Genomic DNA, 27,509 nt, shown 5'->3' on the forward strand with positions numbered 1-27,509 from the left:
GTCCCAAGCACCTGTATAATGATCATGTTGTTTAATCAGCTTCTTGATATGCCACACCTGTCAGGTGGATGAATTATCTTGGCAAAGGAGAAATGCTCACTAACAGGGATGTAAACAAATTTGTGCACAACATTTTAGAGAAACAAGCTTTTTGTGAGTATGGAACATTTCTGGAATCTTCTATTTCAGCTCATGAAACAAGGGACCAACACTTTACATGTCGCGTTTATATTTTGTTCAGTGTAATAAGAGATGTCACAAATTATAACATTGCCTAACAAGCTCTTTCGGATGATTGTAAACGGGATATGATGTTTATATGCATTAACTCACAAACAGAATAGTTGAATATCCAGAATAATAAGGGGATCTTGCTGTGCGTGTAAACGTGGTCAGTGTTATCCTGAGAAAGTATGTGCATGGCGGTCAGAGGATAGGGAGGTGTTCTTTCAGGTCTGTGCTTCACACACTGCCAATGCAAAACTAACAGGCTGAATTACCAGGTAGGTAAACTGGATTAACTTGATATCAAGGGAGGATTGTTGACTCTGAAAGATCCATTGGTTAGCCAAAACAAACATCATATCCATTTCTCCTCAGAAGGACATGGCGATAAGAGATCTTTATCCTTCCACTGAAACAAAGAGCACACTGAGTGCACCGGGCTAACACAGGCGTACTTGGAAATACACGTCAGACTGTTTCCAGCACACATGCTTTAGGCTATGTGTTAGCCAGGTGTGTGTGTGTGTGTGTGTTTGTGTGTGAGATACTGAGAAATGCTCTGTCCCGCAATCAGAGTGAAACGGGGGACTATGGGAGGAAGAGCTAGCTATGTGTTGCCCAGTTCCTCCGTAGTAATGTCATTGTTAGTATTTTGGGGGATTATAAAAAGGGACCTGGTGATAAATTGTCTTTTAGTAATAATGAGATGTTCCAAGCAGCTGTAACATCTGTTAGTGAGGTTTAAGCAAACATCAATGACGTACGCATGGCCGTAGCATTCACACGGTACTATTCTTCGGAGTGTCTTTTGTCTCATTGTAAACTACTTAGTGGGGGTCATAGACTTAATATTTTTCATAGCTAGGGCCAGTAGTTTTTTACTGGTCATGTGAGCTGAGCAGGAAAAACTCTGGACTGACCAGTCCCGTCTACTTATAGCCTGAGTATGTGACCTCAGCTGACTAGGAAAAACTCCTGGCTTTACTCATAGACGATTAATGAACACAGAAAGAATGACATACACTGAGTGTATAAAACATTAAGAACACCTGCTCTTTCCATGACATAGACTGACCAGGTGAAAGCTATGATCCCTTATTGATGTCACATGTTAAATCCACTTCAATCACTGTAGATGAAGGGGAGGAGACAGGTTAAAGAATGATTTTTAAGTCTTAAGACAATTGAGACAAGGATTTTGTATGTGTGCTATTCAGAGGGTGAATGGGCAAGACAAAATATTTAAGTGCCTTTGAATGGGGTATGGTAGTAGGTGCTGGGCTTTTCATGCTCAACCGTTTCCCATGTGTATCAAGAATGGTCCACCACACAAAGGACATCCAGCGAACTTGACAACTGTGGACTCAAGATGGGCTCATGCACCAACGAATTGAGGCTGTTCTGAGGGTAAAACGGTGAGGGGGGGGGGGGGGGGGGGGCAACTCAATATTAGGAAAGTGTTCTTAATGTTCTGTACACTCAGTGTATGTTCCATGCAATACATATGTTGCTACAACTTAAAGCTGTGGTCACCAACCTTTTTGGAGTCGAGATCACTTTGCGAGTCAAAATGCAAGCCGAGATCTCTCGTCATTCTTTTTAAACATGAACCTATTTTAAAAAAAGAGTACTGTAGTAATGAGGTGTGTGCAGTAGGCTATAGGCCCAAAACATTATCACAGCATAATGGCTTTGCTTGAATTTCCCTGCCAATGCATTCTTCTCAGACCATTTGTTTTAAATAATATTTCAACATTTGAGGTAGGCTATATGAGGTAGGCTATATGAGGTAGGCTATACGAGGTAGGCTATATGAGGTAGGCTATATGAGGTAGGCTATATGAGGTAGGCTATACGAGGTAGGCTATACGAGGTAGGCTATACGAGGTAGGCTATACGAGGTAGGCTATATGAGGTAGGCTATATGAGGTAGGCTTTTTGAGGTAGGCTATATGGAGGTAGGCTATATGATCACACCGGTAATGTATCAGTTGTTGCATTACTTGTGAGGCACATCTGAGTGATCATACATATAAATCCTTTCATTTTTTGTTTTACTGGGTGGAGGGAGAGAGCAGCAGACTAAGGGTCCGCCTCTCAACATCCCTCCCCTCTACCTTTCCTCCGCTGACACTGACCAAAAGGGGACACAGTCTTCCAGCTGATGGCAAAACTCAAGTCACATTATTTCTGCCTCGTGCACAAATTCATGTTGTTATTCCTATGACCAGAGAAAGTGAAATATTCCTCTATATAAAGAAGACCCAAACCGCTAATAATAACAACGCAAGCCTATGGATCCACTTTCCTACTCATTCATTACAACTGCAGTGCTGCTTGCAGTGCAAGTAGGAATAACGCACATTTTATGGCTTATAAAAGTGTTGAATACAAAGTGTTGACAGTGCTGATTAAGAACTTACACATGAACTCACACAAAAACAGCAGCTCTTTGCTGTATTCGTTGACCGTCTCTCTAGTCATGGTTTTAAAAGTTTAGAAATCTCAGTATCAGCTTTGCTGTAACTTTCTTTTACGCCTGCTACATTGCTGCAGACACGGTAATCTGAGCCAGCTGATTGGCCATTGATAGGTCTATAGTGCACTTGATTTGTTCGCGACGGGCCCGCCAGAAAGCCAGTTTGTACCTTCAGACATATGAAATGGTTCAAGGAATGCCTTGGTTGGTGACCACTGACTTAAAGCATAGTTTGGTACAGTGACAATGACCTCTGTTTTGGTGTTGTTAAGTTTTTTAATTTGTTGTTACATTTTTTAAATTTATTGAGATCACACAGTCATACAGGGGAAAAATAAAGACCGATAACAGGCTTTACACTCTGTTACATGACATACTTTATACAAATCATGATCAATATATCAAATGTCAAAAATGTACAGAGTAACAAAATAAGAATAGTAGATTCATCAACCAACTCCAGGGAATTGATTCTGAACACAATGGCCTGAGCGTAACAGGTTGGATCTCTTCGCGCGTGTCTTGGCAACCAACGGTGATGTTAGAAATAGCGTCTGTCTGAGGACTCTAGTGGTCGGTCTGTTAACACAGGCTTGCCTAGAGAGGCCTTTGACAGAGGTGGTCAGACCGGTCCCTGACCTCACAACCTCTAAGATCTGATGCTTGTCTCTCGTACAACACTGTGTGTCTGTGTGTGTGTGTGTGTGTGTGTGTGTGGACATGTTTAACTATTCTTGTGGGGACCAGAAGTCTGCACAGTCGTCCAGGTTAGGGTTTGGCTGGGGTAGGTCGTCATTGTAAATAAAAATGTGTTCTTAACAGACTTGCCTGGTTAAATAAATAATAAGGTTAAGGTAAAGTATAGGTTAGGGAAAATAGGATTTTGAATGGGACTGAACTGTCAGCTGTACAAGATTGTGTGTGTGGACATGTTTAAATATACTTCTGTGGAATTAAGAATAAACTAACAAAAATTTGACCAACTGGGGACATTTTGTTAGTCCCTACAAGGTCAAATGCTATTTCTAGGGGGTTTAGGGTGAAACTCTTAAGGATCCGCCCCTTTATTTCAATTTCTGCCTAAAATGACATACCCAAATCTAACTGCCTGTAGCTCAGGCACTGAAGCAAGGATATGCATTTTCTTGGTACCATTTGAAAGGAAACACTGAGGTTCGTGGAAATGTGAAAGGAATGTAGGCAAATATAACACAATGGATCTGGTAAAAGATCATACAAAGAAAATAAAAACCGTTCTTTTGTATTTTTTTGGTATCATCATCTTTGAAATGCAAAAGAAAGGCCATAATGTATTATTTCAGCCAAGGTGCAATTTAAATGTTGGCCACTAGATGGCAGCAGTGTATGTGCAAGGTTTTAGACTGATCCAATTAACCATTGCATTTCTGTTAAAAATGATGTATCAAGACTGCCCAAATGTGCCTAATCTGTTTATTAATAACTTATGTTAAAAATTGTGCACTCTCCTCAAACAATAGCATGGTATTCTCTCATTGTAATAGCTAATGTAAATTGGACAGTGCAGTTAGATTAACAAGAATTTAAGCTTTCTGACAATATTAGATATGTCTATATCCTGGGAAATGTTCTTGTTACTTACAACCTCATTCTAATCACATTAGCCTACGTTAGCTCAAGCATCCCGTGGAAGGGACACCAATCCCGAATACATTTTTTAAGGTTAGAATTGGAGAGTGAGTGAAAGAGGAGGGGGGGTTACTCTCCTGTACGGGTAAGTGTCAGGTGTCACAATTTTCCTGTTCTATAAATATACCACACATGAAAAGTGATAGAAAATTGCATTGTGACAGCTGAGGGCACACTGGGTGACATACGCTATACATCTACAAGAGAGGAACAGAACAGTCCACCAGCACTAGGCCTACTGCTCTGAATCCTCCAAAAGGAACAAATGGTACAGACTAAACCTTTGACCTGATCCAATCTTAGGTCAAAGAGATCAAATAGGGGGCACTTATATTTGCCCTGTTTCACACATGTACATAACTTCTACAAGTGTGTGGTGAAATGGAAATGTTTTTTTTTTTGCATATCCCATTCTCCCTGAGACTCCCTTGGAGAGTGAGATCATGGCATGGGATCACCCAGATAATACATTAAGTTCGTTGGAAGTTGTGGGTACGTACGTTTTTGGTTTCCCATTGGTTCTGGGAAAAAGCCATAAGTTTCCTGACCGTTTTTAACGGTGTCAATTTTGCCTGTTCTGGGAACATACATGTCTAGGTTGCAGGGACGTTCTGAGAACATTTTACCATGGTTTGCTGAAAGTTTTCCTGGGAGATTTTATTAACATTCTGAGAAAGGAAATTCTGAGTTATTTTAAGGTAATTAAATCACGTTCTGAGAACATGTTTCATTTAGGTTAACTGTTTTGAACCCTTAGCACTGATAGGACACATGGAAATGTATTTGCTTAGGCATTAATCATGCAAACAAATTCCTTTTTTGATTGTGACATGGCATCAGTGAGATTCAAACCTACGATCTTCTGTTCTTTAGTCCTGGAATTAGTCCACTGCGACACCAGGACAGAGCTAGCATTCCATTTGTTTGTGTGTTTAAAAAAGAAAACTCATACAAAGCTCTTCATTTCAGTCTATTCAGACAGACCCCATTTCAAAGAAAACAAGGCACAGCCAACACACCTGAACACACTAACCAAGATAGCGGATATTAAGTTTTGTTGATGCTGACATTCTGAACGTTACTCATTTTTTCTTGTGGTTTTTATGGAAAGTTTTATTAATGTGCTGAGAACATGACTTTAAATAGAACCATGAGGAAACCTGTAGAAAACGTTATGCTTAAGTACTGAAAATCCCACCTACGAAAAACATGGTTCTGAGAACATTATGTGCTAGCTGGGCAGCCATTATTGACAGCACTCTGTGAGCAATTAGGGCTAAGGTGGGCAGATTGTTTTACAAAGTCAGTTCACGGATTCGAAATAGTAACTTTTTGATATCTGGCCCAACGCTCTAAACACTAGGCCGCCTGCTGCCCCAGGATAGGACTGATTCTGTCCAAAAGGCTATTGTCTCCAACACACACAAACAGACAACCATCAAACCACAACACACAAATAAGTGCACAGCTCACGCGCATGGACACACAGACACACAAAATGACAAAATCAAAGATAGTCGCCTCACACAGCAATTCCGGAAACAGGGTTAAAGTGATTACGATGGCCCTCTCTAGGCTCTTCACTTCCTCTACAGCTGTTCTCCATATCCTTTCCTGTGTGTACACACACACACATGCACACACTTCCTCTGTCTGAATGCTCAAATCCTCTTCTCTCTATGAAAGCTCATCCATCCTCTTTCTTCTACCAGAGTTCACCCTCTCCTGGTTCACCCCCTCTCCTCTCCTGGTAGACACCATCACCTATCCTCTCCTGGTTCACCCCCTCTCCTCTCCTGGTTCACCCCCTCTCCTCTCCTGGTTCACCCCCTCTCCTCTCCTGGTTCACCCCCTCTCCTCTCCTGGTTCACCCCCTCTCCTCTCCTCGTAGACCCCCTCTCCTCTCCTGGTTCGCCCCATCTCCTCTCCTGGTTCGCCCCATCTCCTCTCCTCTCCTGGTTCGCCCCATCTCCTCTCCTCTCCTGGTTCGCCCCATCTCCTCTCCTCTCCTGGTTCGCCCCATCTCCTCTCCTCTCCTGGTTCGCCCCATCTCCTCTCCTCTCCTGGTTCGCCCCATCTCCTCTCCTCTCCTGATTCGCCCCATCTCCTCTCCTCTCCTGGTTCGCCCCATCATCTCTCCTGGTTCGCCCCATCTCCTCTCCTCTCCTGGTTCGCCCCATCTCCTCTCCTCTCCTGGTTCGCCCCATCTCCTCTCCTGGATCACCCCATCTCCTCTCCTGGTTCACCCCATCTCTTCTCCTGGTTCACCCCATCTCCTCTCCTGGTTCACCCTCTCTCCTCGTAGACCCCATCACCTCTTCTCTCCCCTTTCCTCTCCTGGATCACCCCCCCCTCTCTTCTCTTGGTTCACCCCTTCTCCTCTCCTCTCCTGGTTCGCCCCATCTCCTCTCCTGGTTCGCCCCATCTCCTCTCCTGGTTCGCCCCATCTCCTCTCCTCTCCTGATTCGCCGCATCTCCTCTCCTCTCCTGATTCGCCCCATCTCCTCTCCTGGTTCGCCCCATCTCATCTCCTCTCCTGATTCGCCCCATCTCATCTCCTCTCCTGATTCGCCCCATCTCATCTCCTCTCCTGGTTCGCCCCATCTCATCTCCTCTCCTGGTTCGCCCCATCTCCTCTCCTCTCCTGGTTCGCCCCATCTCCTCTCCTCTCCTGGTTCGCCCCATCTCCTCTCCTCTCCTGGTTCGCCCCATCTCCTCTCCTCTCCTGGTTCGCCCCATCTCCTCTCCTCTCCTGGTTCGCCCCATCTCATCTCCTCTCCTGGTTCGCCCCATCTCCTCTCCTGGTTCGCCCCATCTCCTCTCCTGGATCGCCCCATCTCCTCTCCTGGTTCGCCCCATCTCCTCTCCTGGTTCGCCCCATCTCCTCTCCTGGATCGCCCCATCTCCTCTCCTGGATCGCCCCATCTCCTCTCCTGGATCTTGGTAGACCCCCTCTCCTCTCCTCTCTTGGTTCACACCCTCTCCTCTCTTGGTAGACCCCCTCTCCTCTCCTCTCTTGGTTCACAACCTCTCCTCTTCTCTCCTGGTTCACACCCTCTCCTCTCCTGAATCGCTCCTCTCTCCTCTCCTCTCCTGGATCGCTCCCCTCTCCTCGTTTGTCCCCCTCTCATCATTTACCCCCCTCTCCTTGTTTGCCCCCCTCTCCGGGTTCACACTCCCTCTCCTCCCCTAGTTCACCCCCTTTCCTTTCCTCTCCTGGTTCTCCCTCTCGCCTGGTTCTCCCACTCTCCTGTGTGATTAATGGATACAGAACACAGTCAGATTGTTTGTTCATCTGAAGAGAGTAGTGTTAACTGCCTGGTCATGCACTGCTGAAACCAAACACATCTGAAAGTCCAGTGTCACTGCTGCAGTATGCCAAATACCACACAAGACATTCCCTCTCAGGAAAAATAACCAAGGTAATTTGATATTTGGAATATATGGTAGTGATCTCCTAAATAGCTAATTCTGTTGTGCCTTCCCCTGTCCTCCACTCTCTCTCGCCTTGTATGCCAACATTCTCATACAAGTATCGGACTTGCAACCCTCTTCTCCTTAATATACCCTTTATGTGTCGTGCTGGGGGCTCTAAAATTAGTGATGGATCTGGGGCATACCAAGGGACTCAGGAATACCAAAAACAGCCTTTAAATAGATAACTCTGATAAGGTCTGGGAACTGGGAAAACAGCCCAATTTTAACAACACTAAGAGGCCACTGGGTCAATGTCTACCACTTAACTACTACATGTTCATTCCCTTTTCTGGTGTGTGTGTGTGTGTGTATACACAGTGAATGTACACAAGCCAAACTCAGAGATGAGTAGTCCTATAGATATTGATAATTTTCCACTTCAAACATTAAATATTCATTGGGATTGTCTAAAGAGATTCAACATAGATGCACAGACAGACACTAAAATAACAAAGACAATTCTCCTACACAAGGCAACACATGACAGCACAAAGTATAGAACCATAGCTACCTTTCAGCTTCATGAGGGTGGGGGATTGTTCATGAGGGTGGGGGCTTGTTCGTGAGGGTGGGGGCTTGTTCATGAGGGTGGGGGCTTGTTCATGAGGGTGGGGGATTGTTCATAAGGGTGGGGGCTTGTTCATGAGGGTGGGGGCTTGTTCATGAGGGCGGGGGCTTGTTCGTGAGGGCGGGGGCTTGTTCGTGAGGGTGGGGGCTTGTTCGTGAGGGTGGGGGCTTGTTCATGAGGGTGGGGGCTTGTTCATGAGGGCGGGGGCTTGTTCATGAGGGTGGGGGCTTGTTCATGAGGGTGGGGGATTGTTCATAAGGGCGGGGGCTTGTTCATGAGGGTGGGGGCTTGTTCGTGAGGGTGGGGGCTTGTTCATGAGGGTGGGGGCTTGTTCATGAGGGTGGGGGCTTGTTCATGAGGGCGGGGGCTTGTTCATGAGGGTGGGGGCTTGCTCTGTAGCTATGTGTGAGCGACAGCTAGTATGTAAAACATTTCCGTATTTTTCTCTGTGTCCACACAAACAAACAGAAGCACACAGAGAGGAAACGGGCTGGCCTGGGCCTCAACTATTCTTTCATGGATGGGATTCTCCTCCAATTAACAATCTTCAGTTGTCTCCTGAATAAAACTCCTCAGCATTATGTCATGGCTCAGCCCTCTGAGAGAAGCCCTGAGGGAACACACTCCAGGCTGCACACACAAATGCACTGCATAGTGCATAGGTGTTCATCATGACTGATCCTGCCAGATCAGTCACCATGGAAGTCAGGACACGAGAAGGTAATAAGCTTTTTTAGGAAAAACTACTGCAAAGTAGCCAATGATGTCTGAAACAGACATGAATCCTTAGGGAGCATAAATCCAGTTTTTTTTTTTTGCTCCTGTGGCTTGCTGAGACTTGTGCTATAACACGATCGAGCAGCATTTTCTCACCTTACAACAAAGGCTCCTCACAAAGTAAGCCTGAGGTGAGATCCATCCATATTTCCTTTGTATTATTATATATATATTTTTTTCTCTGCATCGTTGGGAAGGGCTCGTAAGCAAGCCTTTCACGGTAAAGTCTACATCCGTTGTATTCGGTGCATGTGACAAATAAGAAAAAACCTGTAGCTAGATTGTCAACTATGCACTATCTAACCACAGTTGTCTGGAGCGTGCATGGTGCTTGCAGTACTACAGTAGTTTGATTCCTGCATGGGCCACATATACTAAACTGAATGTGTTGACTGTGCATCTACTACCATTTTACACTTTGCGAGTATATTTTTAAGACAAAATCACTCTCACTTGAAGTAATAACTACTATCCAAATGTTTATCAAGGATTTTTATTTTTACCTCTCTAGCATGATAGGGTTTTTCACACACCCTACACCTTCCAGCACCCTACACCTTCCAGCACCAGAAGCAATGTTCCCTCTAAACTGAAACTGCTGCACAGAGCCCAGAAGAACTATCAGCCCAAGGAGAGAAGCATGAGATTTAACTTCACTCAACTTCGGAGAGTTTTCCCTGTTAGTTAACACTATCAGCGTTTCCCTTTACTGTGGCAATTGTGATGGAATCATCTCAATATTAGCCACTTCCCATTCAACATACCGAAACAAAATGAACTATGCAAGAGATTTTGCTGTAGGCAGAAAACATCAGAGTAGGATTCTACTGAGCACGACTCAGCCCGTACTCTACACAGACCAGTGCAGCATAACCACGCTGCAAAAGGCCTATATGCAAATAGACCATTGCCATATACGGATCGGTGCCATACAGCTGTGGTCGTGAGTAGTTTGGCTTGTTTTGAGATCAAAGCGAGAGCTGCATGTAGCCTCCTGTGCACTTTTTGTTTCTATCCTTTGCTAGTTAGTGAGTTATTAGCCCAGTTAGGTAAAGGGACAGTGTTGTATTTTGAGACGGTCTTGAATTAGCTAAGTAGCCAATATGCAGAGGGTAGCATAATTTGTCTGATTCTCTGTAATAATGGTATGGGAATAATAATACATTTTATTTTGTAAACGTGGTTTCTTGCATCAAACAACAAAAAAACATTTTCAGTCACCACCTTGTCTGAAGGACAATTGGAAAAGCCCTGCAAGTTTTTCCTCAAAAGGCTCATGGAATGCAGGCCTACATTGAACACCACACATTGGCTGGAAGTTGCACAGAATTTTCAATGTTCAAGTTTGCGCTCAGCAGACCGGAAATTTGCTCAGTACCCCAAAAGATTTGAGGGAACATTGACCAGCAGGCATCTCTTATTACCTAAAACTGTCATTTTCCAATATTGTTAGAATGTATTAGTAATAGTCTCATAATGTTCAACTTCCTTCGTGGGCACTCCCAGTATAACCAATAACCCACTCAGCACAAGTCAGCTGACAAGACAGCGTGGACATGGTCACACAGTAGTCAGTCAGCTATGGCATGCAGGACTACATCGGGTTTAGTGACAGAGTTAGTGGCTCACACTATTTCCCAATGCCCACTGTGTACCCTCACTATTTTACTCTGTCTGTCTTGCTTTCCTTCAAAACCATCTTAAATATCCATCATCTTGTCTGTGTCTATCTCATTACATATTGCTGAAGTAAAACCCACTGATTCAGCAAACAGCCATATTATCTTGTGCCTGGGAATAAATGGTGATTAACATTCCAATAGCATTCATCTGCATAGATGTAACTGCCATTTAACTATGCAAGTCAGTTTAGAACAAATTCTTATTTACAATGACGGCCTAGGAACTGTGTCAGAACGACAGATTTTTACCATATCAGCTCGGGGATTCAATCTAGCAATTTTTCGGTTACTGGCCCAACGCTCTAACCACTAGGCTACCTGTCGCCCCAGAGTGGCAGGTACCTGCCGCCCCACGTCAGAGGTAGCTGTTGGCTTTAGAAAGACAGCTGCCATTTTCTCACCATGTTTCTCCTCAGTTCACCTCAGTAAAGTGAGGGGAATGCTTGTCTGTGTTTGTGACCTTTCAATGACAGACAGATGGTGTTGTTTGTACTACAATGTTTGGTTTATTGTCTGTTTTGCCAGTTTAAGATAAAGCCCTAAAATCTGCATGTTTGTTTTCATCAGACGATCCATCAATTCATTCCTTTTCCTCTATTCGAGAAAACTTCTCTCAGTTTAAGAACATGTTCGCATTTCATTCTAGATACAACACTCGTCCCTTCATTCTAAAACATTTGTTCCTTCACTCTAGAACACCTTTTATTCTAGAACAGAGGTTGAACAAGACAATTGCCTCAGGTAAGAGGAGGCCATCCATCCAACATAGCTTGGTTACCAACTTCCTCGATTAAAAAAGGGTAACAGTATCTGAAAACAGGGAAGACATGGATCGGCAATGCTATTCTCTTAGCCTGTTCTGTTGGCCAACAACGGAGGCATGAATCTAAAAATCGCAGGCTGGCACCTAGGCTACAATTCTGTTGCTACACGTCTGCTATCCCAACAACACATCTGAATTCAACAACACACTTTTCCCTTTACTCTCCTTCATTTAAACCGCTGATGACGTTCGTTCAGGTGGCTTGGGTTCCACGGCTGCTGCCAATGTGACAGTTGTGAATGGGGAAGCGCGTACACACACATGCAGGCATCATGAGCACAGGGTCTACTGCAGGATGTTGCCCTCGTCAGAGCTAAGATTACACACACACACAGGAATTCACACGCTCCTTACACACACACAGTAATGGAGATGCCTCCCTTCCACAGCTCAGAGAATAGAAGAAGCAGATCTCAGAGGAAATGCTTCCTAAAAATCAAGTACAAGTGACGCTTAGTATTTTAACAGGAAGAAACACTGCTGCTCTCGCTGTTCTATAACCCTTCCAGGGTAGTCTGACATGTAAAACACTGCTGCTCTCGCTGTTCTATAACCCTTCCAGGGTAGTCGAACATGTAAAACACTGCTGCTCTCGCTGTTCTATAACCCTTCCAGGGTAGTCTGACATGTAAAACACTGCTGCTCTCGCTGTTCTATAACCCTTTCCAAGGTAGCCTGACATGTAAAACACTTCTGCTTTCACATTGATGAAACTAGCATTTAAGGCACAATGCGGATGCTCAACTTCCAGTTACTTTGTCTTCTCAAGACGTTTTGGAGGACTGAGGGGAAAGGTCTTTGTGAGTGCAAAGGCACAAAATGCAGAGGAACAGGACAACAAGCGCAGTAATTGTGTGTTTTAATTCAAATTGACTGTTTGAACTTTCCCCATTGTCACAAGAGAAGTAGAACTTTTGGATTGCACCTTTATTATTTCTACGTTCAACACGTCAGCATCTTCCAACACTGTGGGCTGTGACTGGTAATATGAGCTGTTAGGTGATCCTCAGCAGAGACGAGATGGCTGAATGGAGGTTTGGATTTCACTGCATCATCCCCTCAGCATCCTCCACAAAAACAAGAATACTGGACACCAGGGAGAAACGGAGGGAGATTTCCTGATTCTGAATTATACTCAGGTCTTACTAGCTACTCTGTTGTTTGTTGGTATTTGAGACAGAGCAGGTGAGATAAACTTCCTGGAATCTCAACTGTGATGTCATCAAAGGTCCTCTTCGGCAGGCCTGAATAAGTTCTACTCCATCCTCTGGCCCCTTAACAAATCCTCCCTTGTGATCACTTACCTTACATGACTGAATTGGCTAACGTGAAGCTGCGCTTAGACCAACTCAGTCGTGTCAGATTAGTGATGATTACTTACTTCAAAGGAATAAAGGAGAACAGAGGGATGCATTTACCAAGTACTGGAATAGGGCCTCTCTCTCCCTGGTCAGCTCTGCAGAAGCCAGGGGATATTGATGGCTTTTTATTTCTCTGCTTGGCTACAGTTCACTTTATTCCAGTGATTTGGGAAGTGTGAGGACGCTGGCGTAAACACTGGGAGCTGAGTGGAAACTGGGCTTTCCTGTTGTCTCTCTGACTCTGGGAGCATTCGGACAGGGAATGAGGATCTCTCCGTTCAGCCTTGGCTGAGACACACTTGCATAAACAAACAGGAATATGTATGGTTCTCTCTTCTCCATTCACATTCTCACTATGTCCCTGTGCTGTGACCTCAACCAGCCTCGGCATACAGCATAAGTACACAGCACACACACACACAGATAGGAGCATCCCTGTACACCCCGGACTTTGACAGAATCTCACAGGCATTCATTCAATCGTTGGCACTCTGGGCTCTGTCAGTTACGGCCCCTAGTCATTCTAACATTTCCAGGCAGAATCTAAACAACTAAGCACTCATTAGACTCAATACACAACACACTCCAATCAGCAATGAATCACAAAAGATAAGTTGACAGTTGATCACTTGTTATGGAGCCATCTTCAACAAGATCTTATAAATAAACCATCAGCTCTTCACAGTTCAAATCTCTGTTGATCATGTCTGCCTTTTCACTATCAACTCTGAGCAAAAAGCAACAGTGAATCCACTGTTGACCAATGAAAACCCCTTTCAGTTTTTGGGATGTACCAGACCATGGTTTACACACTGTTGTGCCAACCCAACCCGTACTATGCTGGCTCGGGTATAGAGCAGCTGGGACAACAAGGATCTGTCATGGGTCGCCATGTCATCTTCTTATTTCATTCAATTTAAAGGGACACCACCAAAAAATGACTTCAAAATAGATATGTTATTTTCATTATCTTGCACATATCTGAACATATGACAGTTCCATGTTATTCAGATTAGAGAACACTATACCACTCCTGGCCCAGCAGTGGTTCACAATCATGACTAAACCATTTAATCTTTTTGGATCACCTGAGGAGGACTGGTTGCCAAATACAGTACCTGTGCTATAGAGACTGTTTGATGCTCTGATTTTCTTTGGAATCATCTGTGATCTGGCAGTTTTTATTTGACACTGTAGTAGGCTGGTTTCAAGCTGCATCTCAAAACAACGAAGGACCCTTGTATGGCAGTGGTACACTGACTGCAAACATCAGTCTCTTTCTCTCTGTCTGTCCTATCTTTGACCCAGAGTGCAGCCAATCCATAAGTATGTCATTATTACTGTGAGATAACCACTAGGCCAGCCATAGGAACACTGCCTTCTCCTGCGTCACTGCTCAACTCCACAGAGAGCCTGTAGCCACATTACACCATGCACAACTCTGTGTGTGTGTGTGTGTTTGTGTGTGTGTGTATCTAACGGTGCATTTCTCAGAGTGAGAGGAACACAGCCTTCTCAGTTTTTTTTTTATGTATTCAGATAGACGGGATGCTGTATCTTATGGCATTAACACGACATAAGAGCCATAACATTCTCATTATTTTATGGCAAAAACACGACATAAGAGCCATAACATTATCATTAGTAACGTACTGCAATGCCAATCATTTCATCAGTTTGGATCCTTGGTCGAGTTTGAAGTGAAGGGATAGGCCTATGTGCACGTGAAAGGATATTTCCTTAAAGATTAATGAAGGTTAATAACTAAACAGCTCCGAAACTCTCCACCTGCCGAACACACAGATTATGACCTAACACAAACAGACGGTAAAAATGAAATTGACAGAACCTAAGTGCCCAATCACACGGTTTTTTGGGGTATCGAAGTGAAAAAGGCTGCATTTTGCTGCACGGAGACCACCATAGCATTTAGATTCCGATCACGTCATAGATCATCATAAATGTGCCACTGCCAACTGTAGCAAATGATCATCAGACCAGAGTTTGACCCCAGTTCTAGTCAAACTGTCTGAACATGTCGAATATTGCGAAAGAATGGTTACGGTTTCACTGGTTGGCTCTACTACAGTCTAATCATAACCACGCAGAAAACAATTCGTTAAACAAAACTTGAAGCTGATGTGCGGGGTTATTTTTTTATTACATTTAGAGGGACCTTTGTTCACAAACGTAGGGACTGTCAAACGATTTTAACCTACAGGCCTAAACATACATTGGCTAGATTGGACATCCATTGAGCTAGGAATGGATACATTGAAGGGTTTAAAAGCCTATCATAAGCAATAAAACATGTGGTTTGGTGATGATGAATGTGGTGGTGTATGGTATAAAGTAGATTTTAGAGCAGCATATCACTATAAATATCATGTTCAGAGACAATTTAGATTGCATCACTGTAGCGTTCAACACAAAATGGAATTCGAACCCCATTCTACGCGTCAAAATGGTTCATTCATTTTATTAGGCTGTTTGAAGACCTACCTTCTCTTGCTTTTAACAGTACCGTATTGGCCACAATATTCTCCAGCTCCATCTAAAATCCTTTGAGTTTGCTGAATAGATGTGTTGTTGTTTTTACGTCGGCACAGCAACACCTTGCTCTTCACGGCTAAATTGCTTTTCGTTTTACTCCAAATCCGAATCAAATGTATACATTTCAAATTCCTTGAAAGTCTAAACACAGGCGATCGAGGAAATCCTTGTAATATTAACTAGGGCATGGTTCATATTGTCGGCTCCGAATACAGCGTCCGGAGGGCATTTCCATTCCAATTCCGGAGACTGTTGTGTTTCGTGCGAAATTTGTTGCGGAATCAAAGAAGGATAGGACTGTTGAGCCATCAATACATCCCGAAACAGCCCGAGACCTCGGCAAGACCTACATCCTTTGGTAACGCATTCGTAACAGCGGCTGAAGCACAGACCAGTAGCACTGGTGGGAGTTGGTGAAGTGTACTAGACTCAACGTGCTCCACCTCTTGGTGCATAATAAAAAAAAAAGGGCTGGGTTTTTTATCTTGGTTGTAACATTTGGCGGAGCTCTAAGCGGTTTCCCCCGTGGTTCTGGTCAATATTTCGGTTACATTTGGATGTGTACAGTGTGCAAAGTGTACAGTCTATGGAAGTTCAATGATTTATAGTAAGAGTTCGCAAATCTTGATCCACCAAATTGGTGGTTCCAATATTCCATTCCATCGCCCGTGGAACACACAGCCAGTCGGAAGGGGCGTGTTCATATCTGGCCCATGACGTATGCGTTGCTGAGTATGCCTGTCTGGCTGTCAAAGACATCTGATAGCGGCACATTCTTGCCATCCCCTCCCAATGCAATGCCAAGCGGTAGAACTGAAGATGAAAGACCTTGGGAGAAAGAATGATATTGATAAAGTTGATGTTCCCCATACATAGGCTATTGGTCCGTTGTTCAAATGCTGTTTTTCATCTGACATGGAAAGCCTAAGAACCGCGGTGCACAATAACTTATTTTAATTATGAAAACTGATCAAACACAACATCCAATTATCTCAAGATCTCATACAGGCCTACCAGTAGACTTTATGCCATTGGTGATTCTCTGCCTGTCTTCTTAGGTTCATATATACTGAACAAAAATATTAACGCAATATGCAAGAATTTGAATGGTTTTACTGAGTTACAGTCAGTCAATTGAAATGTATTCATGAGGCCCTAATATATGGATTTCACAAGACTGGGCAGGGGTGCAGCCATGGGTGGGCATAGGCCCACCCAATTGGCAGCCAGGTTCACCCACTTGGGAGCCAGGCACAGCCAATCAGAATGAGTTTTTCCCCACAAAAAGTCTTTATTACTGACAAAAATACTCAGTTTCATCAGGTGTCTGGTCTCAGACGATCCCGTAAGTGAGGAAGCTGGGCTGGCGTTTGTACACGTGGTCCGCGGTTGTGGATGTACTGCCAAATTCTCTAAAACAGCATTATGGTAGAGAAATTAACATTCAATTATCTGGCAACAGCTCTGGTGGACATTCCTGCAGTCAGCATGTCAATTGCACACTCCTTCAAAACTTGAGACATCTGTGGCGTTGTGTTGTATGACAAAACTGGAACACACTCCATCACTCTCCTTCTTGGTCAAATAGCCCTTACACAGCCTGGAGGTATGTTGGGTCATTGTCCTATTGAAAAACAAATTATATTCCCACCAAGCGCAAACCAGATGAGACTGGACATTTTTACTAAGATTAAATGTCAGGAATTGTGAAAAACTGAGTTTAAATGTAGTTGGCTAAGGTGTATGTAAACTTCCCGACTTCAACTGTATGCTGAGCACTTGTTGGCTGCTTTTCCTTCACTCTGCGGTCCAACTCATCCCAAACCATCTCAATTGGGTTGAGGTTGGGTGATTGTGGAGACCAGGTCATCTGATGCAGCACTCCATCCCTCTCCTTCTTGGTCAAATAGCCCTTACACAGCCTGGAGGTGTGTTTGGGTCATTGTCCTGTTGAAAAACAAATGACAGTCCCACTAAGCGCAAACCAGATGGGATGGCGTATCGCTGCAGAATGCTGTGTTAGCCATGCTGGTTAAGTGTGCCTTGAATTCTAAATAAATAACTGACAGTGTCACCAGCAAAGCACCATCACACCTCCTCCTCCATGCTTCATGGTGGGAACCACACATGCAGAGATAATCCGTTCACCTACTCTGCATCTCATAAAGACACGGCGGTTGGAATCAAAAATCTCAAATTTGGACACACCAGAACAAAGGACAGATTTCCACCGGTCTTATGTCCATTACTTGTGTTTCTTGGCCTAAGCAAGTGTGTTCTTCTCATGGGTGTCCTTTAGTAGTAGTTTCTTTGCAGCAATTTGACCATGAAGGCTTGATTCACGCAGTCTCTTCTGAACAGTTGATGTTGAGATGTGTCTGTTACTTGAACTCTATGAAGGATTTATTTGGGCTGCAATTTCTGAGCCTGGTAACTCTAATGAACATATCCTCTGCAGCAGTGGTAACTCTGGGTCTTCCTTTCCTGTGGCGGTCCTCATGAGAGCCAGTTTCATCATAGCGCTTGATGGTTTTTGCTACTGCACTTGAAGAAACTTTCAAAGTTATTGACATTTTCCAGATTGACTGAACTTTATGTCTTAAAGTAATGATGGACTGTCGATTCTCTTTGCTTATTTGAACTGTTCTTGCCATAATATGGACTTGGTCTTTTACCAAATAGGGCCATCTTCTGTATACCACTAACCTTGTCTCAACACAACTGATTGGCTCAAACACATTAGGAAGAAAATAAATTCCACAAATTATTTTATTTTTTTGAATTTTACCCCCAATTTCGTGGTATCCAATTGTTGTAGTAGCTACTATCTTGTCTCATCGCTACAACTCCCGTACGGGCTCGGGAGAGACGAAGGTTGAAAGTCATGCGTCCTCTGATACACAACCCAACCAAGCCGCACTGCTTCTTAACACAGCACGCATCCAACCCGGAAGCCAGCCGCACCAATGCGCCGGAGGAAACACCGTGCACCTGGCCACCTTGGTTAGCGCACACTGCGCCCAGCCCGCCACAGGAGTCGCTGGTGTGCGATGAGACAAGGACACCCCTACCGACCAAGCCCTCCCTAACCCGGGCGACGCTTGGCCAATTGTGCGTCGCCCCACGGACCTCCCGGTTGCGGCCGGTTACGACAGAGCCTGGGCACGAACCCAGGGACTCTGATGGCACAGCTGGCTCTGACAAATTAACTTTTAACACGGCACACCTGTTAATTGAAATGCATTCTAGATGACTACATGAAGCTGGGTGAGAGAGTGTGCAAAGCTGTCATCAAGGCATCAGGTGGCTACTTTGAAGAATCAAAAATACATTTTGATTTGTTTAACACTTTTTTGATTACTACATGATTCCATATGTGCTATTTCATAGTTTTGATGTAGTTACTATTATTCTACAATGTAGAAAATAGTAAAAATAAAGAAAAACCCTGGAATGAGTAGGTGTGTTGGAACTTTTGATTGGTACTGTACATGATATACGATTGAATCCGTGTTCATGCATCTCACTGTGCCCGTACCCATATGGGGAATAAAACTTAATGACTTGCGCCTACATATCGACAAGCATAGGGTATTACAGTTCTTCAGGTCCCATTGATAGGACAGTCTTGAACGAATCTCATCTAGGTTGTTCTCCCATGATTAAACATTCACCAATAGAACAGAGGGTAGAGACTTGTTATTCTCTATATCGCCATATTTTCCTCTTCTGTGTTAGGGATAAGGGCCTGGTCCCAGGTGAGCATTATGTCCTGCGCAGTCGAATCATTGAAGTAGAATTCTTCATCCAAATTGAGGTTAGTGATCGCTGTTCTGATGTCCAGAAGCTATTTTCGGTAATAGGAAATTATGGTGGAAACATTATGTACAAAAAAACTTTAAGATCAGCACAAAAAGAAAAAACACAAAATAGCATATTTGGTCAGGAGCCCGTAAAAACGCATCCCAGCGCCATTCTCCATCAGATTAGCTGATCCCACCTGATCATCCGGTTGGACATGACTTCAACAGGGTCACTAAGAGGGATCAGCCAATAAAGTTGAAAGTCCCACCCAGTTGACTACATTAAAATGATGGAAGCCCTCAATGGCACTGCCCATGCTAATATACTAGAGACCTCCATCACTCTATGAGAGACCACAGTGCCTTCTGCAGTAGAGCAGTGATCCATAGTCAGACTCAAATGAATATTCCCATTTACAAATTAAACAAAGCAGACTTCAGTAATAAAATAACAAAAACTTTTATGGAAAACAAATCTTGCCATTACAATGTGTCTGCTTACACTAACATAGTTCATCACTATATACTATTGACTTAATTCTCAGTGCTATGGTATGAAAATCATAATTGATTTCTCATCAAATGTAGTCTTGTAGACAATCTAGATTGTGTGGTCTACCCTCAAATCATGCATCACTTAATTCATTGTTTGCTTTCAAACCAATGAGTCATAATCAAAATTAAATCAGTACAGTATTTAGTGTGACTCAAAACCGCGTCATCTACAAAGCACACATTCTTTACATAGTCTTCAAAATAATCCCCTATTCAACATATAACTGAGAAGTCCAATATTAATTACGGAAGAAAACAGAACAGAAGTGCCTTCAGTATTCATCGAGATTATCTGCTTTTGGGATGGATAGGCCTCTGTCCTTCAGTGCGGTCACCTTGGCTTTCTCTGTCTTCTGCTTGGCTTGCTGTTGCAATCGCTGCTCCTCCAGGATCTCCTCTATAGAAACTTGCTGCAAGACGTTGTCACACAGCTTATCAACGTCCTAAAGTGGGATTATATTAAACATACTGTCAACGTAAATGTCAAGCATGTCCTTCTGGAGAGTAATAGCAGTGGCACGCGTGTAAACCCCAGCAAGTGATTGTTCTCAACTGATCAAATCAAACTGTATGTCACATGCACCAAATTCAACAGGTGTAAACCTTGCCGTAAAATATTTACTTTCAAGCCCTTAACCAGCAATGCAGATTTAAAAAATAAATAATCATATTTGCTACAAAAATGTATCAAATATAAAGTACAAAAAAAGTAACAATAAAATAAAGAGGCTATATACAGTGGGGACTGGTACCGAGTCAATGTGCGGGGGTACCGGTTAGTCCAGGTAATATGTACATGTAGGAGGGGTAAAGTGACTATACATAGATAATAAACAGTGAGTAGCAGCAGCGTAAAAAAGGGGGTCAATATAAATAGTCCAGGTATCCATTTGAATAACTGTTTAGCAGTCTTTTGCTTGGGGGTAGAAGCTGTTAAGGAGCCTTTTGGACCTAGACTTGGTGCTCCAGTACCGCTTGCCGTGCGGTAGCAGAGATAACAGTCTATGACTAGGGTGGCTGGAGTCTTTGGCGATTTTTAGGGCCTTCCTCTGACAGCACCTGGTATAGAGGTCCTGGATGGCAGGATTCTTGGCCAGTGAGTTCAAGCAAAGACCATCTTAGAACGATAGAATCCTATATTTCTACTGATGAATACAGCCTTAAGATGCTTTTGGGAAACCAGGCCCTGTGTGTGAATCAACCATGCTACGTAGGTGACAACTAAAGTTTGGGCTGAAGTACTTACTAATCATGTGAGTATATTGAAAAACTGCTACACATTCAACTGAGGGATATAAAAAAATTAACAAGTTAGTCAGCTAACTTGCCTGAATATTCTGAAATAACATTTTAGTTTTAGAAAGATAAGCTTGAAATGGGCATGGTCTAATTGACTCAACAACCAAACACACATATCTATGTTTAGCTTTCTTAAATTAACCAGAAAATCAGCAGTTATTTCTGGTTTTTTATTATTCTCTATGATCCTAATTTGTAGTATATCCCCTCTGGTCTAATCAACAGGCTTACTTTAGCACAAACAAATTACTGTGTAGGCCTACTCTACTAAGGAAACTAAAGCAGCCTTGAAGTACTGATAAAGAACAAGAAGGTGGCATGGATGAATACTTACTATTTCTCCAAGCAAAACAACGTTCTCTCCTCTCACAATGAAGATTCCTCTGGGGATGTCGCCAAACTTCTTGCCCACATGGATGCGCTCGACTGTTTGATGAAAAACTAGGTTGGCTGAAAGAGAAGGTGAAGAGATGAGATAGGGAAGTTAAGATCATTTTCCCTTTGATTGCCTGAATGTACCTACTTGTGAATAAGTTACATTATCTGAGTATTGACAACATCAAACTAAGCTAAGAAGGCTAGTGTTTAAACTGAAATATGATTATTAGTTTGTTAACTTGCCATACCAAACTGGTCAATGCTTCTCAGAAACCCAATTAGCGTTCGTCCATCTCGAAGAAGTACAAGATGCTTTTCTGCAAGAAAAAAATAAATGTTTATAGTTGAGCCACCGCACGTGGTTACAATGTATCCAAACGTTGCCCCCCACGCCACGCACAGTGAGTTTTGGGTACAATGTTGCAAGGTCGCCGAGTGTCAAATGATGAATAGTTAACAAGAAGGGGTTCATAATTTACCAGTGACTGTATTTGATCATTATCATCATCACGGTTTTCGAACGTTGGAAATGTTTTGGGCTTTTCACTCACACTTCTGTCTCAACTCAGCCTAACCTTCGCTATCCCAACTTACTGTCTATGTCATCGATGAGACTCGCGGTCCCTGGCATGTAGTTCATTTTGATCGTGTGTAGTTAATCACCGTGTATGACATGTGTCAAGACAAATCGTTAAAAAGTATATATGTATCCTCTCTACAGGAAGAGCAGGGAACGCATGCTCAGGGAAGCACTTCCTGTAGAATTGTAACCCATTAAGCGCCGATAGCACCGCACATTGGAAAATGTTCTTCTGTAATTTATTATTGTATCCGATAATAGATAACATTGTTATTGTATTTGAATTTCGATAGAGTTATTAAAGTGACATTTTAGGCTAATATAACTTTAATAACTGATGTATATTTAGGACATTGCATTTTTCTAATAATGTAATACTTTGAATGAATATGCGTTTGGTTTTTAATAAGACACAAATATTAGGCCATTCAAACAACTACCGCGAATTGTAACCATTGCAATTTGTTTAAACAAATTATTGGTTTAAATCGACGCATTCGGTGGGATCTGCTCTAAACTCTGAGCGCCTATTGGTCAAAATACCAAATATTCCACGCACGTGGGAAAAAGGAAAAGGGAGGGGCGAAAATTAAAGGGGCAAACAATGATATATTTAGCTGCCCATGGTCAATGCCTTCAACAACTCGAGAATTTCAATAAAGCTTTTGTTTTTCATAGCAGTCAGAGCGCTCCGATTTGACAGTCCATTTTATCACGATTTATTTTAATGACAAACGACAGAAGTGCTGGGGACGCTGCTTGGGTGATGCATCATCAAATGCAGTCGAATCCCAAATCCGCCTGGCCCTCAAATTTCAACTCGGAAAATAATAACGTGAACTGGAATAACGCTATGGTACGACACATTGTATAGCTAATTCATGTCAACACGTAGATAACTAGTTATGCTAATCACATTTTAGAACATACGATTTAATGTTCGTAAACACGCGTTAGTATTTTTGTACTGTGTATACAGTTGAGCGTTCATTAGCTAGCTAGCTAGCTAGTTAGCCTGCGTTCTAGCCAGCCACTTTAGCTAGCTAACCGTCTTCTGACCGTTTGCCCATCTACCTAACTAGTAAGATGTCCTATATTGCAAGCTACCTAACTTGCTTATTTGGTTATATTTGACATGCAGATTGTTTAGTTATGCAGTTTGTAGTGTATGATGTTATATCCTAGCTAGTTAATAGCTACTGTTTTGTGATTCTTCTGCTGCTAGCTAACCTTAGCTAGCTATTATGTAATACAGTAGGAAATGCTTTTGCATTCGGTCAGTGTCTTACTTCATTACTAGACGATTGGATACTTTAGTCAAACAAGTTCTTGAAGTGACGTGACAATAGAGGTCTGGGGTTACTGTTTACTCATGTCAATATAGTTGACTATTTAAACATTGCGGATTTTGAGCCCTGGTAAAATTTCTTATCATATGCCCACAGGACGCTTCCCAATACCCTGGTTACTCCTCAAACTACTGGTATCCCCAGACACATTCCACAGCAGGGCACTATCCAAATGCCTACCCTTCAGGATCTGACATACAGCCACCTTACAACCCACAGGTACAGTACGGCCTCATGTTATGTCATAGCAAAGGCCCTCTAAATCCACCTCTATACATGGGGATTAAGTCCTAATCCGTCATCTCAAGGGCTCTCACCCTTCCTTGACACTTTGTTACTCACGCACAAATATTTTCACAGACTGGCAGTCTGGCACTCACATTCAAACCCTTACTGATGTATGCACACATTCCCCCTCTCTCTCCCTATCCAGGCAATGCAAGCATATCCAAATGGCCACGGCGTCTATAACACTGGTCCAGGCCAATATCCGGCAAATTCTTTCCACCCATCCAACCCATTCTACTGTGCAGAGCAGATGTCTCCCAGGCAGGCAACAGGCCAGTACCCTAGCCAGGGCTGCCCAGGACCAGAGCAGAGCACAGGCGGGTCAGGACAACCTCACACCCAGCACCAACATCAGCACCACCACTACCCAGGACCACACTGTCAAGGGGTAAGTGCATTCAACCAGGGCAGTGTTTAAGTGTCTGAGGTAAAGGCAGTTGGGCATAATGGCTCTTGTCTATTTTCTCCCAGGCCCCTAGCTATCCTCCTGGGTCTTACACACACTATGGGGAAGGTGGTCCTGCATTGCCTGCAAACCCCCAATACCCCACTGGACAGGCCCTTCACCCTAGGCCGCAGGCTGAGGCTTGGGCCCACTCGGGTGGGTATGGGCCCTCACACCAGCAGTGGCAGCCAGGCACCCAACCTCTACACAGCAACTATGGGAACCCTGTCCGCCCACAACACCCCCCAGCCTGGCCAGGCACTGGCACTGGAGCCCCACCCCCCTATGAAGCCAAGGTACGTGTGGAACACAAGGGAGGCATCTCAAAGACCTAAATTGGCCTTTGGTCGTCTCGCTCCTTTATTTGAACATGTTGTTTCTAAAATACCCTCTAAGTGGTACTAATTTTGTTCTTCTTGGAAGAAAGGGGATAGTTCAGAAATGCTCATACCCTCCTCTGGTACCATAGCAGTCTTGGGTCTGAATTAATTTAATTTCTATTCATTACACACTAATTGTGTAAAAAAAAAATGTTTACCTCCTCAGGACCAGCACTACCCAGGACCCCACCAGCACCAGTGTGCCCCACAGGTGGGACCCAAACCCAGACCAGCCCCCTCCCCTAACCCCACTAATGGCAAGCCCGTCGACTTCAGCTCACCTCCCCAGATGTACAACAAACCAGGACGAGGGGGGGTGCAGGAGCCAAAGCCTTCCCAGGGTGAGCCTCCAACCCAGCCCCAGGGGCCAATCGGGCCCCAGCCCCTGAGCGACAACCCCAGCTTGGCCAAAGTCCAGCAGGTCATGGCCCGGGTGCTTTTGCTCCATGAGGATGTGGATGAGTTTGTGGGTAAAAAATCGGACAAGAGTTACCGATACCTGGAGGAACTGCTGACCAAGGAACTGCTGGTTCTGGACTCAGTGGAGACCCAGGGACAGGAAGTGGTCAGGCAGGCCCGGAAGGAGGCTGTGCAGAGGATCCAGGCCATCCTGGACCGGCTGGAGAAAAAGGCCTTCTGAATTGGGCCGGTTCTGGTTCTAAGGGTCTTGCTGTTCTTTTTTTGTGACATTTGAATCTAAACCGGTCCCTTGGAATTAAATGCCCAATTCTCTGTTTGTTGACTACATCTCCTGGATCGTAAAGGTTTAGATAGACTGGTTCTCAACAAGGACTTTTGGTTTGGAATCAGGCCAGCTTATGCTACTTCACGCAGGTGTGATCAGGAACATAAGAGATGCCATGTCAAAGTATTCATGATGGCAAATGTAATGGTTGTACATATCAAGTCATGACTAAGTTATGGTGTTGTTGGGTTAGTTGTCATAACCCGACATTAGTGTCCATGATGGCTTAAAGCATCGGTTATGTCATGCTTGTGCCAGTGTAATGTAGTCTTATAATGGTGGTTTCATATAGTGTCACCATGTTCATTTCAAAGTAGGTAAATGTTGCCCCTTAATCACTGATAGGGTGAGATGTTTTTGCTTGGTTAATAAGGCTTGGATTTGGCATAGGCTAATCTGATCCTAGATCTGTGTTCAAAGGCCACTTCTACCATGAGTGTTCCATTCACCATGTTTTCTTACATGTTGTGAACCATTTGCACTACCATGAGATTTTCCCTTTATCACTCACCCCAACCTTATCACCCACCTGTCATTGTAAGCAGAATGCAAACAGTGTGCATTCACACACAGCCTTCCAAATTGCCGCAGGGATTTACATTAAGGGTTGCCCTATTGCCTTTGTCAAGTTAACTGGGCGGTTATGCAAGTTGAGCTTGCTCTGAGGTTGCTCCATTAGTCAGGTGATATGTTTTTAAAAAGTGAATACAACCAAACTGCAAAGAATTTCAATAGCCTAAAACGGATATCCCTTTAGGTGAAAGACAGGATTTATGGCAGTTGGGCAGGTCACACTTTTTTTTAAAACTGATTTAAAAAAAAAAGTGAAAGGCAGGCAATATGGCGCTTCTGCTTAATTTACATTTGAGCAAATTATCATAATATTTGAGCAACCAAAAAAATCATCCTGACTTGCCTTTGTAGACTTTAATATCAATCCCTAGGTGGGTAACGTTACACACACAGTATCTACAAAGGTAGAGTCAATTGCTTTTCAATGCGGTCGATGGAAGAAATTAAATTAATGACTTAAAGTTGCTCAGTGGAAATATTGAGGAAGTTTCAATTCACTCCCTGAATAAATTCATGTTTTAATTCCATCTATCCTAACCCTGGTATGTATGTATAGTAGTTGGTCTACAACTCCTCCACAATGCTTTTGCCATTGATTGGTGTTAGACATTGTAATTAAGTGCAGGCCTAGGATCAGTTTAGTGTTATTCTTCGAAGGACGAAAAGGAAAACTGACCTTAGACCCTGTTCAATTACTTCCTTCTTTAGAGTAATCTCTGACCTTTCTACCACAGTTTTACCATTCAAGTTCATATCAGACCAGGACCCATATCCATAAATAGTCTCGGAATATGAGTGATGATCTAGTATCAGGTCCACCCTGTCCATATAATCTTATTCATTATGATCTAAAAGGCTAAACTGAACCTAGATCAGCACTCCTACGTAGAGGCTTTGTGGATACGGGCCCAGTGATATTTTAAGGAAGAAGGATGTATTGAAACAGGTGGTTGGGGTCAGCTTCATCCTACAGCACTATGATTGGATGTTTATTTATTTCTAAACCACAAATCAAATCACTTTCTTAGATTGTGTTAATTTCTTAGAAATCAGCTACTTTGTTGATCAAAATAAATAATAATAATCACGAGTGCCATAATATCGGCAGGTGCTTTTTCAAATCGTTATAAAAAATAAACTTTAAATCTCTTAAGCTTTGCATGGATCAAAATGTTCTGTTTGTCATGTTTCCTTTTTTCCTGTGATGTTATTTTTGTGTTCAGATAGAGAACCATTAGCTAACTAAAATATCTATATTTGTAACAGGGACCAAGGTCCTGTCTACAGCGGTTTCTGACGTAATGCATGTTTCCAACATAAGATGGGACTATTTTCCTGACTGATTCAGAAATGACTACAGCTCAAACAGATGAATTGCATTAAATGTCAGTAAATTTTTCAAATGTGTTATGCATGTTATTGTATAGTCTTTTGGAAAACATACCATAAACACTCAAAATTAACAAGAGTTTGTCATATGATAGGTGGGAGAGAGAAAATG

At 43.3% G+C, this 27,509-nt stretch overlaps 3 protein-coding genes across 4 annotated transcripts in view; 1 reads left to right on the forward strand and 2 right to left on the reverse strand.

The window, feature by feature from the left end:
• The window catches only part of LOC139390197 (G protein-coupled receptor kinase 5-like), a 60,732-nt gene extending 44,432 nt beyond the window's left edge, over positions 1–16,300 (reverse strand). The window contains exon 1 of one of the 2 annotated variants that reach the window (XM_071137457.1): positions 15,563–16,300. In XM_071137457.1, coding sequence (XP_070993558.1) covers positions 15,563–15,614 — 52 coding nt within the window. In that variant the 5' untranslated portion in view covers positions 15,615–16,300. The remainder of the gene's footprint in view (positions 1–15,562) is intronic. The other variant, XM_071137458.1, reaches the window with a different exon arrangement.
• A 3,560-nt stretch (positions 16,301–19,860) lies between these two features.
• On the reverse strand, positions 19,861–22,403 carry LOC139390200 (U6 snRNA-associated Sm-like protein LSm1). Its single transcript, XM_071137461.1, has 4 exons — positions 22,243–22,403; positions 21,897–21,965; positions 21,605–21,720; positions 19,861–20,414 (listed from the first exon to the last, which is right to left on the reverse strand). The coding sequence occupies exons 1-4, from the start codon at positions 22,286–22,288 to the stop codon at positions 20,244–20,246; spliced, it is 402 nt and encodes a 133-aa protein (XP_070993562.1). The 5' UTR covers positions 22,289–22,403; the 3' UTR covers positions 19,861–20,243.
• A 396-nt stretch (positions 22,404–22,799) lies between these two features.
• Positions 22,800–27,411, forward strand: LOC139390198 (BAG family molecular chaperone regulator 4-like). Its single transcript, XM_071137459.1, has 5 exons — positions 22,800–23,084; positions 23,674–23,796; positions 24,011–24,253; positions 24,337–24,606; positions 24,857–27,411. Exons 1-5 carry the CDS (start codon positions 22,956–22,958, stop codon positions 25,328–25,330), a joined length of 1,239 nt encoding a protein of 412 aa, XP_070993560.1. The 5' UTR covers positions 22,800–22,955; the 3' UTR covers positions 25,331–27,411.
• The last annotated feature ends 98 nt before the right edge of the window (positions 27,412–27,509 follow it).

This window comes from Oncorhynchus clarkii, chromosome 30, assembly GCF_045791955.1.
Source record: "Oncorhynchus clarkii lewisi isolate Uvic-CL-2024 chromosome 30, UVic_Ocla_1.0, whole genome shotgun sequence".
In the NCBI taxonomy this organism is placed as follows: domain Eukaryota; kingdom Metazoa; phylum Chordata; class Actinopteri; order Salmoniformes; family Salmonidae; genus Oncorhynchus; species Oncorhynchus clarkii.